The following is a 14,930-nucleotide window of genomic DNA, read 5'->3' as shown; positions in this document are numbered from 1 at the left end:
AGTAGAGTATAACTTCAAACAAGCAGTTAAAAAACAATCGGCAAACCCAAGACAAAGAAAAGCCTTGCTGTAAGAGGAAAATGCCTAAGTTTACACAGATGATACATACCCGTCTGTCGATCTTATCACCCTGTAAATTATACATTAAAAATTATTCATAAATATTACTGCTTTAGAAAAAATTAAATCTAGAAAAATCCCTCTAATACAGTTTCTACAAACTCAAACTAATAATTTGGCACAGGACAGTTCTAATCTTTTATTATATAACAATGCATATATATTTTAGAGGAGAAAGAGTAATTTTATAGCACTGTGACTATTAAAAGTGGGAAGACATCACTATCTACGGATTTCTCATTATGCATTAATTGTGATTACAATGTTAGAGCGAAGTCTGTAGTGATGGTGGTTAGACAGTTAATTACTGTTTGGCTTAAAAAAGCTGTTTTCAACTGACAGCAACATGAAAATGCCAAGTATTAAATAAGTAAAAATATGAATTTTTTGGATAGTTTTTTTTTTTAAACAATAGGAAATAAATGATATATCAAAGCTAAAATAAACTTTCAATGGAAGTAAAGCAATTTTAAAGAACAAAGGGAGTTTTCAATTCCCTTTTCATTTACAGTTAATTTTTTTTTAAGTCCTCCCCCAAGGATATGATTTTATTGATTTTAGAGAGAGAGAAGGGGTGGGGAGAGAGAAAGAGAACTTGTACACGTGTGAGAGACAGAAACATTGGTTGGTTGCCTCCCATATGCACCTCGATCAGGGATCAAATCTGTAACCTAGGTATGCGCCCTGATTGTAAATGGAACCCACAACCTTCTGGTGTACGGGATGATGCTTCAACTAACTGAGCCCCCCAGCCAGGGCCACAGTTAATTTTTAAGCTTCATTTATCAATTCCTATGAATGGCACTGATGTTTCTTTAAAGCTAACAATAAAACCATTCCATAAATGTAGCAAAATTAAAAATTAAGGGGGACATGGCACATTATCATGGGGAGGGAGTCAGACAATTCCAGTGGATACAGCAATTTAGACTTATCCACATGTTTGCTACCCACAAGTAACTATGAATGTCGGTGCTTTTATGCTGCTGCTAAAGCATGAACTTGAACTGTTCAACAGCAAGGCTGGCACCTGTGGACAAATCATCTAATAGTAAGTGTATTCCTAAATGCCTTAGCATCCATATTTTAAGACTACTGTTCTTATCAGTAGCCTAAAGAAATGCAAACATTTTAAATTATGCTTTTCTCTTCTTACTAGGTAAATTATATGCCTTGAGGTTTTGAGAATATGGGAGCTCACGAACATCAAGGGGTTAACTATATAAGCAGGTTAACTATATAAGCAATGGGCTGGTATTCTAGCTTCATTTTCTGAAAGGAAGATCAATTGCTCTGGGAAGAGAGAGAGGGCGGTACATAGCTACGAGCCACTTTGTTCTATTCCCTCTCTTAAACTGAGCTGAGTCAAGCGACTGAGCAGAGGCAGAAAATGACGTGCAAGAACACTGCAGAGGATTGAAAAAGAAAACAAAACAATTAACACCTTTCTGTCTACAGTATGTGTTTCCATCATGACGCGGACCTTAGTAACTACTTGGCAAAACTATTCTTGTAAGAATATTTATGGCTTTTTCTCCACAAAACGATTTCTGGTTATAATGAGCTAATAAGCAGATAAGTCTTTGCCTCTTCCCTTTTTCATCTGCATCTAAGAACACCCTTAAATTCTTACAGCACTGGCATCAAAACATATAGCCAAACATACCTCCCCCACACTCTTAGAGAAGTTTCGCTGGCGGCTTTACCTGTGAAAGGATGTTGGTGCACTGTTGCAATAAAGAAACCGGAGGGTTGCCGATACTTGTAGCAAGTTGAACCCTGAGCAACTGTTCTTTCTGGGTGGCATTTTCTTGCAAAGCATGGGCAAGGGCCACAGCAGCACACCAGTTTGAAAGTGAATCAGTAGAAAACAAACCTCCGCATAATAACTGACCAGCCGAGACTGAATTACCTGTTGCTACAAAGACGAAAGGCAGATGACAATAACAGAAACATTCATTATGTTTTCCACACACAGAAAAACAGTATAAAATACTATCTAAAAATGTGTTAATTAGTAGTATTAAGTAACATTTTTGAAAGTCTCCTTTTCAAAACAAAATGAAAGATGATCAAAACAAGATGCTGGAAGAAAAATGCAGAAGAAATATTAGAATACTTTAGGTATCAAATTGATAATGGTAATATTCCAGACAATTTTTACCTTAATTAAACACTACATTTCTAAAGGAAATTCAAGGAAATGCCATATTTTAAATACTCTACTACACCCAGGGTCCTTTATCATTTATGATATATTTTACCATTAAAAGCTGGAAAGACAATTATTTACTTTTTAAAACAAGAATCAGAAGTGAATTCTTTACCATCGATGGTGGAAGGCAGCAGCGTTGACACGATTTCTCCTTGTCCTTTTTGGTTTTTATATAAGAAGCACTGGAAACAATAGAGAACAGCACAGCGCAGTACAAACGGCTGCCTTTCGTTAACCATGGACATGAGAAGTACTACAATTGCCGGCCTGTTGCATTTAAAAAGAAAAGAACAGAAAGAAACATTGCAACACAAGTGCACAAATCAATAGTCATTTTTGTTGACTGAAAAACCATAACCAGAACACCAGCAAGTTAAGTATTTCCATCTTAACTTGCAGAAAGGATAACTGCAGCTTAGAGAAGTGGAATGATTTATTTGCTTGTAGCTAGAACGTGGAAGAGGTGATAAATGAGCCCAAATGCATACGTACTAAAGACTACTCTTTTAAAATACCAACATATATTTATCTTGTCAGATAATTTCTAGTTTCAAAACACACAACTGGGCTCCTTAAAAGAATAAGATATGTGTATGAGATATACTAAAAACCCAACGTAACTTTTTACTTCCTCAGCAGAATCTCAACATTTTTTTTTCCTACCTTGGTGGGTTTGAAGGTGCATTTACAGAAGCAAAGTAGTCTTGGTTTACTTGGCAGCCTCGAATAACTTCTGATACAGTATTAATGGTCTATGAAAGGGGAAAAATAATTTAGAGAAAGTAAGTCAAGGAAGGAAACCTGTTTTTAAAAGAAGAAACTGTTATATCTCTGCTTTTACTTTTCAATGCCAAAATTCAGACACCAAAAAAAATTGGTGACAGCATATAATCTTCCAATACTTCTTTGAGATAACATTTTTAAAAATTAAGTGTAGTTCTCCAATTAAAAATAACACATACATTTAAAACCTCAAAAAACTAAAACTAAAATTAATAAAATCCCCTAAGAGATAGAATCTATTTTTACAAAACAATGGTGCTTTAAAATAAGATCAGAGAACAAATTTAAAATGTAACAAATTAAAAATTCAATTTAAGAATGAAGTTGAAAAAAGTCTCCAAAAAAATAGAATAAAAAAACAAACTAGGTCCAGAAAGTCCAACAACCTATTAATAGAGTTGCAAAAACAGAAAAGGGGAAATTATCAAGGAATACAAAAGACATCCTCAGAGCTGAAGGACATGTCTCCGGCTTGAAAGGGCCCTTTCAAATAGAGGAAAACAAGGTCTGCAGTACAGCACATCATCAGTAAATTTCAGAAAACTGTAAATAAAGATCCCAAAAGTTTTAGAGAGAAAAAGCAGGCTCTATAACAAGGATTAAGAGTGAAAATGGGTTCAGACTTTGCAACACTAGAGTAATGTTCTGAAAGCTGAGTGTTAGTACTTTCCAATTCTGAATTCTATACCTAGTCAGACTTCAAATTAACTCGGAAGCTAGAGGAATAACAGAACTAAAAACATATTCTTTTGCCATTTAATCCTTTTCAAGAAGTTAAGTAAAATAAGATAATGAAATGAGGGGGAGGGAAAAATACATGGAATCCATAACTGAGGAATCTAATCTAAGTCAAGGGAGAGGTAATAAAAGGAAATCCTAGGAGGAATGGTGAATGCAAGTCCAGGACAGGAGCTGCTGTGCATTAGAAGTAGAGAATAACCAGTCCGTATTAGAGCAGGTGATGGAAGGCTTCCAGAAAAAGGTTTGTGACAGGGAACGATGTATTAAGCATATCATGGTATTAACATGCATACCAGAAAATTATTATGACACACAGAAAACCAATGAAGTGAAAAAAAGGACACTATTATAATACAGACAAGAGCAAGGGATATTAAAAAAAATATATAGGGCTCTGTTTGGCTTAGCAGGGAACAGTATAAATATAGTGGTAAAACTATAAACCCTGATTATTAAATTAAATTACCGGGGTGACAAGAGGAAGTAAAGTGGGAGGGTTATACAGGGGGGTAGTGGGACTTAACGTACCGAGGAGTAAGGCCGAAGACAGCTGATTTTGTTACAAAACTTTTATTATTATCTGTGCTTTTAATGTGCATGTATTGAGAAGAATAAAAAGATACTTTAAACTTAAATCTTTCTTTTCTTCCCATTAACTTCTTTTTCTTAAAAGGTAGGAAATAGAAAATGCCATATGTCAGGGAAAAAGAATTTACTATTGTATGAGTAAGTAAGTCTACTTAAGACTCAAGTCTTACTTGACTAAGTTATATTGTTCTCAAAATCGAAAACATAAATCATACTGTTCACACCTTTTGAACACAATAAAATTAATGAGAGATCTTCTAAGCTTTAACATTATTTATACATTATTATTAAACTTGAGGAATGAATCCACCCTTTGGAACTGATACTGTCATCACTATACTAATTATAGTTAGTAGACTCAATAATAAATTTAACATATAAAAATAGTTAACTATTACTGTTTTCCTTCAGGCTGACATTTAATTCTTTCTAATAATTCTTAGGATTTCCACTTCCACAGAGCAGTCCCTGCCTTCATTCAGTTTACCTCAGTCAGGATATCAGCAGGAACTCCAGTAGCCATTAGGATAGTGCAGAGCTGCTGCAATAAGCCACACTGGAACATGGCTTTCTGGCAGCTACTGGTAGCACCAGGAGGGTTGGTGGGAGATACCAGGACACGAACAAGCTAGGAAAGAAAGAGAAAACAAAATTTGTCTTTTAAAGATCAAAAACTTTCAAAAAGTCTTAAGGCAAATTTAATCTACAGGAACAAAAAAAACCTATGTGAAGGACTCCCTCACCTGCCCAGCCAGGTCTGGGTGCTCTTTCTGTTTTGCTATAATGGCAATAGTTGTTATATTATACATTAGTGTTAAATTTGTCTCCTTCAAGTGATTGTGAACTCCCAGAGAGTAGAAACTACCTCAGCTATTTTTGTATCCCAAACAAAAAGCACAGTATTTGTAACACAGTCCATATTCAACAAATGAATGAATAGGTAATAGAGTAGTGTTTTATCAAACTAAGATTTCTTACTGAAGTAAGGATGAACAACCTAATTATAGAGCAGGTCTGAAAACAGAATGGGTTGAGGTGTGTTAAACTCATCCTAAACTGGAAATATTTAAAGAGAGGGTAAAACTATCAACTGGAGACATGGCAGAAGATTCATGCACTAGGCAAGGGGCGGCCTCATTGCTTGTTAATGATAATTAAGTCCTTAATTTGGATCCTATGATTAGTTTGAACTTAAACAGGAAATTTCAGAAACACAAAAAACATCACCCCAAACAAGTATTCAGCACAGTTACATCTTCAACATAATTTTAGATATAGCTTGCTTTTTAAAATTAGTTATATGTGTATGTGTGTATAAAATCTTGTGTAACAGGATAAATGAGATATTTATGATAATACTTTATTAAGAGGGTTGATTAATAAAGAGAGGTTTTAGGGTTATATGTAAAAAATTTTTTACAAGCAAATATCAAGCTATATGTTATTTCTCCCACAAATATTTCTATAAGTATCTCTGATATGGATTTTTGAAAACACAGCTATCAAGCCATTATTAAACCCAACAAAATCAACAATATCTTTATTGATGAAATAAATACAGACAAGGTAATTATCAAATTTCTAGATGACAGAAAAGTAGGAAGAATGGTTGAAAAAAAAAGGGAGTACTAAAAGGATAAGAAAGCAGATTTTGGCTCATTGTACGGATTAAGTTTTATTTTTCTGCTTTGTTTTTAATTAATTTTGTTCTTGTGGTAAAGTATACATAACATAAAAATTACTGTTTCAATAATTTTAAAGTGTACAGTTCAGTAGCATTAAGTAATTCACATAGTTGGGCAACGGTCACCATGATTCCTCTCCAGAGCTTTTCCATCACCCCTGACTGCAACTCTGTACCTACTAAGCACCAATTCCCCATCCCCACTCCCACCCTCTGCCACTTTCTGGGAGCCACCATTCTGTTTTCTGTATGTGATTTTGATGCCTCTAGGTACCTTATACAAGTGGAACTCTACAGTATTTGTCCTTTTGTAACTGTTTTTTTTCACTTAGTATGTCCTCAAGGTTCATCCATGTTGTATTATGTGTCAGGATTTCATTCTTTAGGTTTGTTTTTTATTGTTGGCATTATTACAGATGTTCCCTATTTCCCCCCCTCCCCCTCTTCCCTCCACACAGCTCCCACTCCACCCCAGGCCTTAACCACACTATTGTCTGTGCCCTTGGGCTATGCATATATGCATATAAATTCTTTGGTTAATCTCTTCCTGTCCTCCCCACCTTACTCCCCTCTGAGTTCCATCAGTTTGTTCCATGCATCCATGCCTCTGGACCTATTTTGCCGTCAGTTTATTTTGTTCATTAGATTCCACATAGAAGTGAGATCATGTGATATTTGTCTTCCTCTGAGTGGCTTACTTCATTTAACACAATGGCTTCCAGGTCCATCCACGCCCTTGCAAAGGGTAAGAGATCTTACTTTTTTACAGCCACATAGTATTCCATTGTGTAAATGGACCACAGCTTTTTTATCCACTCATCTACTGATGGACACTTGGGTTGTTTCCAGATCTTAGCTATTGTAAATAATGCTGCCATAAATATAGGGGTGCATATGTTCTTTCTGATTGGTGTTTCATTAAGTTTTTAATAATTAGAACTACTCAATAATGAAAAAGATTCTCTCATAAGGTAATGAGCTTTCTGAGGGTCACTGGTAGTATCTGTCCTAAAATGGCAGTGAAGGGATTCCTGTAGGGAGAAGAGGCAAAGCTACACATTAAACTATCATTCCAAAAAAAATTAAGATGTTTTATGACTAAAAAAATTCAAAAAGATGCTTCTCCCAAATTTAATCTGCAAAATTTGAATGAAATATCCTCAAGCACATCAATTTCAACTTTTAGTGGCCTGGAATTCCATCATGATTATAACTGTAATGAATAATTCCAGTTAGGGTGTATCTATCCAAATAGTATTGTTTATCATCATTTACCATGCATTTTCATTTGCCTGAAATACAAGCAACCCTGAATATAGCTATAAAGAAAGAACATTCTAATAGAGTGAAAGGCAGAAGATAACTTGTGGCCTGTGAGGTCATGAATGCATCAACTACTCAATCTTTGAGGCAGAGAATATATGAAAGTGAATTAAACTCAGTTTCTTTATTTTGAAATTTATGCTCTTCAAGATTAGTATCTAGTTAGTTTATTCACTTTTTATATTTTCTTTTTCTTTTTTTGACTAATTTCAGAGAGAGGAAGGGAGAGGGGAAGGGGAGGGGAGAAGAAGGGAAGGAGGGGAGGGGAGAGGGGAGAGGGGAGGGGGAGAGGGAGAGGGAGAGGGAGAGGAAGAGGAGAGGAGAGAGAAACATCAATGGGTTGCTTCTTATACAAGCCCAACCAGGGATCGAACCTATAGCCTAGGTATGTGCCCTGACCAGGAATCGACCCCAAACCACTTGGTGTATGGGGCGATGCTCCAACTAACTGAGCCACCCAGCCAGGGCTGTACTTTCCTCTTTACGTGCCACACCCTATTCTAAATGGTGGGGGGTTAAAGAGTCCTTTATTTTTTACACAGTGACACTGTCTTCAAAAATAATTCTTCACATAGTACCCTAAACTATAACACACGAGCAGGCGCCTCAAGCAGTTGATACATTTCCCGTCAGTGAAAATGTAAGTCTTTGCACATCATCGATCCCTTCACCATCTCTAATCACATTTTGAAAATTATTTTTCTAGAGCAATTTCCTTTATCAAGAAAGCAGTGTTGGGCAAAGATATCAAGCTTACCACTTGGGACACTATTTCTAAAAAATCATAAAAAACTAACAAAGTCTTGCCCAGTGTGGCGTGGCTCAGCGGTTGAGCGTCGACCTAGGATCCAGGAGATCACAGTTTGAGTCCCGGTCAGGGCACATGCCCAGGCTGTGGGCTTGATCCCCAGTCGGGGGCGTGCAGGAGGCAGCCCATCAATGGTGACTATCTCACCATTGATGTTTCTATCTCTCTCTCTCTCTCCCCCTCTCCCTTCTTCTCTGTGAAATCAATAAAGATATATTAAACAAACAAAACTAATAAAGTTTTGAAATGTGTAATAGTGACATGTGAAAATAGAAATGATGAAGTTGGGAGTATAAATAGAAAGATTCTGCCCATGTTCTCCTGTAAAATATTTTCAGTGTTTAGGCATATTCTAGATAGGGTAACTATATAATTTTGGTAACTCTATTATCCAAATTGGTACACTTGAAGCAAAAGATGACACTGTGAGTAATTACAAAATGAATACTGTTCTGGCAAACAGGTATATGGTGACCCTATTTATCAATCAAACCTATATAGGCAACTCCAGGGAATGCAACAATATTAGGGCTCTAATTACTAGAGAGATTAATAATCTAGTTTTGTGGAACACACCTTCACAGATGCAGGCACAATTCAGAGACATTCAAAGACCCATAAGACTCACCGGAGTAAGTAAGTTAGGAGGAGGTCTAAACTTAAGTGTTTGGAGTAGGGGAATTCAGTAAAGGAATGAGTTAAATCCTTCAAAGAACTAAATAATTTTCTCTGATGCAGAAATAACTTGGGGTCCTACTGTCTTCACTTTTATTTACTATGACCATAAAGCTTAAATAAAATTAGAGGTGATTTGTCCATTTAACTTGTATTGGACTTAAAACTCAGACTATCAATTTTTGGGGGCAGGGACATTATCATTTACTTCCTAGCATTCAGTGCCTGGCTCTCAGTAAATCTTTACTGAATGAATTTGTTAAACTTAATATTCTGAATATTAAAATTTATATCAGAGCCTTAATTGAATAATGCACATTTTAAAAATGCAAATCAACACCATAACCAACTATCCTCTGTTGTAAAACTCATCAGGAAACTGTATGTTTGCATTTGCTTTAAAATAATCCTGCAGGGCAAGAGAGGGGAATAAAAAAACCAAAAACAAACAAATGCCAGATGTAGTAATTATTGAAGCTGAGTGATGTGTGTGTGTGCGTGCGAGTGTATGTGTGTAGAGGGGTGAAGGGGATCAATCTCAATATTAAAAGGAAATTTTTAAAAAACCCATTTGAAATCTACTGAGTATCCTGAATTTATCAAACATGAGCAGTTTGCTTTTCTTTGAAAGGATCACTGTCAAAATTCTCACATTTATGTCTAAGTTCAGTATACCTGTAGCATTAGGTGCAGATTCGTTACTTTCTGTGCAGACCAGCCAGAATTTTCATCTCCAACTTCAAACCAAGGTTTCATACGTTGAATATATGAGCCTTCTTTAAAAAAATTTTGATTGGAATTGTTGTTTTTTAACAAGTTTTGGAGCAAAATCAGACAATCTTCCACTACTATACCTGAGGAAAGAATGTAAAATGGAAGTGTAAAGGCTGATAAAACCTGAAGGAAAATACAATCTCTAAACATTAAAAGAAAAAGAAGAAAAATCTCCATGTTCAACATCTCTTCAGTATGGCAAGGTAGAGAGCTTGCTCTGACTCCTGAGGGCCACAATCTGTGTGCTCTTTCTCAGGTCCTCTAATGATCTCTTGACTTCTATGTTCAACTATGCACATATGAATTACCTACGTAATTCAAATATTTTCTTCAAATCCCAGGTTAAACAATTTCTTCAGGAATAATTACCAAGACCCAATGACTAGGTTAGTTAGCATCACTAGCTACATGCTTGCACAGTAGCCTGCTCCTTTTATTTTGATGTAGTATCTGCCTTCTCCACCGATTATAATTCATGAAGAGAAGAATTTGTGAATGCCCTACTAGGATACAGTCACCTACTCTGTATCCTCAGCAAAGACAGAGACAAGATACCAGGTGTACACATAGTAGGTCACTATTAAATATTTGTTGAATGAATTAATCATATCTTAATTTCTAAGAAGCGCTAGACACTGTCTCTTCCTTGAAACTCCCTCTTCCCTTGGTTTCTAAAACACTTGCTCTTTCCTGGTTTTCCTTAGGGATCTCTGGCCACTCCTGAGGCTTCCTTCCTATCATTCATGGTTCTGTTCTCCATTTTTTCTTCTTTGCTTACAACATACCACTCTCCAGTGTAGTTTCATCCATATGACAGGTTATACTTATCACAGCTGAAGCTCTCCAACTACTGACCTATACTTTATCACGTGCTAGTTTAACCAATGATCTCTATTTCACTCTGTGAAGCATATGGATGATGCTGGACACTCACAGCTAGAAGGCTCCTTTGTGGAGTACACCTATACTTTTGCTCCTATTAGTTAAGCTTTATGTCTACAAGAATCAATTTTTAAAAAAATTAATAGACTTTATTTTTTAAAGCAGCTTTAGGTTTACAGAAAAACTGAGCAACAAATAAAGGGAATTCCCATATACTCTCTCCCTTCCAGTTTTCCCTAGTATTATCATTTAGCATTAGTGTGGCACATTTGTTGTGACTGATGAACAAATGATGATACATTATTCAAGATCATAGTTTACACTAGGGTTCACTTTTTGTGTTCTATAGTTCTATGGATTGACATATGTACAATGCACGTATCTGCCATTACAGTATCATACAGAACAGTTTTGCTGCTTTAAAATCCTGGGTTATACCTATTCATTTATCTTTCCTCCCATCCCAAATCCCTGGCAACTTTCTCTATAGTTTTGTCATTTTCAGATATCAGTTGGTTAGGTCATAGAGTGTGAAACCTTTCAGATGGGCTTATTTAACTCAGCAATATGCATTTAAGGTTCCTCTATGTCTTGCTAACTTTTTATTGTGGAATAATATTCCACTGTATGAATGTCCTATAGTTTGTTTATCCATTCACCTACTGAAGGACATTTTGGTTGTTTCCAAGTTTTGGCAATTGTGAATAAAGTTGCTACAAATATTCATGTGCAGAATATTGTGTGGATGTAAGTTTTCCACTCATTTGGGTAAATACCAAGGATTGTTGGATTGAATGATAAGAGAATGTTTAGCTTGGTAAGAAACTGCCAAATTGTATTCCAAAGTGATTGTATCACTTTGCATTCCCACTAACAATGAGCGAGAGTTTCTGCAGTGCCACATCTTCGCCTGCTTTTGGTGTTGTCAGTGTTCTAGATTTTTGCCATCTTAATAGGCGTGTACTGGTATCTCATTGTTTTAATTTGCATCTTCCTAATGACATATAATTTTGACCATCTCTTCATATGCTGTTTGCCATCTATATATCTTCTTTGGTAATGTATCTGTTTACTTTGTCTATTTTTTAATTGGGTTGATTGTTTACTGTTAAATCTCAAAAGAGTTCATTGTATATTTTGCATATAAGTCCTTTTTCAGATATGTGTTTTAAAAATATTTTCTTCCTGTCTGTGGCTTCTCTTTTCATTCGCTCTTTAAAAAATTTATTTAAATCATCTTTTAATTTTTCAATTATAGTTGACATACAGTATCATATTAGTTTCAGGTGTATACCCCAGTGACTAGATACTACATAACTTACTAAGTGATCATCCCAATAAATCTCACATCCATATGACACCATACACAGTTATTAGATTACTGACTATATTCCCTATGCTGTGCTTTACATTCCTATGACTATCCTGTAACAACCAATTTGTACTTATTAATCCCTCTACCTTTTTCACTCATTCCCCAAGCCCGCCTCCCACCTGGCAACTATCAAAATCAATGAGTCTGTTTCTGTTCTGCATATTTTTTTAGATTCAATTGTTGATAGATATGTATTTATTGCCATTTTATTGTTCATATATTTTATATATTTTCTTCTTCTTCTTAAAGAACACCCTTTAACATGTCATGTAATACTGGTTTGGTGGTGGTGAACTCCTTTAGCTCTTTCTTGTCTGGGAAGCTCTTTATATGTCCTTTGATTCTAAATGATAGCTTTGCTGGGTAATCTTGCTTTACATCACTTTGAATATTTCCTGCCAATTCCTTCAGGCCTGCAAAGTTTCTTTTGAGAAATCAGCTGACAGTCTTACGGAAGCTCCCTGGTAGGTAACTAACTGCTTTTTTCTTACTGCTTTTAAGATTTTCTCTTTGTCTTTAACCTTTGCATTTCAATTTTGATGGTATGGGCCTCTTTGGGTTCATCTTGTTTGGGACTCTGTGCTTCCTGGACTTGTATAGTTAGGGAAGTTTTCTGTCATTCTTTTTCAAATAAGTTTTCAATTTCTTGAGCGCTCTCTCCTCCTTCTGACACCCCCATAATGCAAATGTTGGTACACTTGAAGTTGTCCCAGAGGCTCCTTACACTAGATTCATTTTTTGGATACTTTTTTGTTGTTCTGACTGGGTGCTTTTTTACTCCCTTATATTCCAAATCGCTGATTTGATTCTCAACTTCATCTACTCTACTGTTGATTCCCTGTAAATTATTCTTCATTTCAGTCAGTGTATCCTTAATTTCTTTTTTTAAAAAATATATCTTTATTGATTTCAGAGAGAGGAAAGGAGAGGGAGAGATAGAAACATCAATGATGAGACAGTCATTGATCGGCTGCCTCAAGCCCGCAACCCGAGCATGTGCCCTGACCGGGAATCAAACCCCAATTGCCCGATCCTAGGTCAACACTCAACCGCTGAGCCACGCCCGGCCGGGCATATCCTTTTTTTTTTTTTTTTAATATATCTTTATTGATTTCAGAGAGAGGAAGGGAGAGGGAGAGAGAGAGATAGAAACATCAATGATGAGAGAGTCATTGATCGGCTGCAGCCCGCAACCCAGGCATGTGCCCTGACTGGGAATCGAACCCCGATCGCCTGGATCCTAGGTTGATGCTCAACCGCTGAGCCACACCCGGCTGGGCCATATCCTTAATTTTTGACTGGTCCTTTTATAAGGTGTTCAAGTTTCTCACTGAGTTCACTGAGCATCCTTACAACAAGTGTTTTGAATTCTGCTTTGAACAGATTGCTTGTCTCCATTTAGTTTAGTTTTTTTTCCTGGAATTTTGTTCCGTTCTTTCATTTGGGACACTTCTTTGTCCCTTCATTTGGCAGCCTCCTTGTGCCTGTTCCTATGTATTAGGTAGAGCTGCTGCATCTCCAGGGCTTTGTAGTGTGGCCTAATATAGTAGGTATCTTGTAGGGTCCAGTGGTACAGCCTCCCCTGTTCACCCAAGCTGGGCATTCCATGTGTGCCCCGCAATGTGGGCTGTGTACACCCTATTGTTGTAGTTGAGCTTTGGTTGCTGCTGGCACATTAATGGGAAGGATTCACCCCCAGGCTGACTGGCTGCAAGGACTGGCTGTGACCACCAACCATCATGGAGGATCAGCTGTGCAGGGGTCTGCTCCACATAGCAGGACTTACTCTGCTGCCCATTGAACCCATCCTTTGAGTATGTCACTTGTGGAGGTGGTTGGGTGGTGCTTCAATATGGTCTGAAACTGTCCACTGGTTGCACTGGCTCTGGGACCTACTGGGAGGTGCAGGGCAAGGTCAGCCACTGGGTGTGTTCTGCCTGAGGCCACCTGGCATGAACTACAAAGCGATCTGCAGGTGGCTGCTACTTGTGCTGGGCTTGGAGGTACCCAGGAGAGGCCAAGGTATAAACCAAGGCCGGCTACTGCTAGTGCTAGCCTGGGGCCAACTTAGTTAGAGGTATAGGACACACCAAGGCCAGATGTGGCTTGTTGGAGAGATTTTAGTAAAGTCTGAAGTGTGAGCCATGATAGGCCATTATATGGAAAAGCCACTGGAAACAGTTTGGGCGGACCAAGTTTGGGTGGGGTGGGGTTTCAGGAAATCAGGGTGTGGCCAGGTTGACAGAGACTCAATATGGTGCCCACCTGCCAGCTTTGTTGCTGGGGGGCTCAGAAAAGGAAAAACGGCCTCTGCCAGCATTTTTGTCTGGCAGAAAGCGGCCCCACCCCCCAGCTCTCCTCCTGGTGCCTTTCGAGCTGCTGCCCCAGTGCTGGAGCTCAGAAGGAGTGAGTCCGAGTTAGTCCGTGTGCAGGCCTTTTAAGAGGAACTGCCTGCGAATCCAGAAGCCCTGTCTCCCTCAGCCACAATCCCCTCTGGTTTTTACAGTCAGAAGTTATGGGGAATTCTCTTCCAGTCACTGAAATCCTGGGCTGGGGGGCTTGGTGTGGGGCTGAGAACTTCGCTCCTCAGGAGGAGCTCCACAGCTGAAATATCCCTCCTGATTTTTATCCACCACATGTGGGTGTGGGACTAGCTTATTCCTCATCTCTACCCCTCCTACCAGTTTTGATGTGGCTTTTTCTTTAAATCCCTAGTTGTAGGGACTTCCATTCAGCTAGGTTTCAGGTGGTTCTGAATGACGGTTGTTCTGTAGTTTAGTTGTAGTTTTGATGTGGTTGTAGGAGGAGGAGGTGAGTACTGCATTTACCTACACCGCCATCTTAACCAGAAGTCTCTTTTTATTCTCTTAACAGTATGTTTTGTGAGAAATTTCCAATTTTAATGAAGTCTCACTTATCATTTTTCTCTTTCACGGATCATGCTTTTGATATTGTATCTAAA

The 14,930-nt window shown here is 37.6% G+C and overlaps 1 protein-coding gene across 2 annotated transcripts in view; it reads right to left on the bottom strand.

The window, feature by feature from the left end:
• The window catches only part of USO1 (USO1 vesicle transport factor), a 78,260-nt gene that overhangs the window by 18,426 nt on the left and 44,904 nt on the right, over window positions 1–14,930 (bottom strand). The window contains exons 9-14 of one of the 2 annotated variants that reach the window (XM_081160690.1): window positions 9,613–9,791; window positions 4,935–5,075; window positions 2,999–3,087; window positions 2,448–2,602; window positions 1,827–2,038; window positions 110–130 (exon numbers count right to left, since the gene is read on the bottom strand). In XM_081160690.1, the coding sequence (XP_081016816.1) occupies window positions 110–130; window positions 1,827–2,038; window positions 2,448–2,602; window positions 2,999–3,087; window positions 4,935–5,075; window positions 9,613–9,791 (797 nt within the window). The remainder of the gene's footprint in view (window positions 1–109; window positions 131–1,826; window positions 2,039–2,447; window positions 2,603–2,998; window positions 3,088–4,934; window positions 5,076–9,612; window positions 9,792–14,930) is intronic. The other variant, XM_081160691.1, reaches the window with a different exon arrangement.

This window comes from Miniopterus schreibersii, assembly GCF_964146895.1.
Source record: "Miniopterus schreibersii genome assembly, chromosome: 1".
Taxonomy (NCBI): Eukaryota; Metazoa; Chordata; class Mammalia; order Chiroptera; family Miniopteridae; genus Miniopterus; species Miniopterus schreibersii.
Note: the sequence above shows the minus strand (reverse complement) of the source record. Positions and strands in the feature narration are given on the sequence as shown.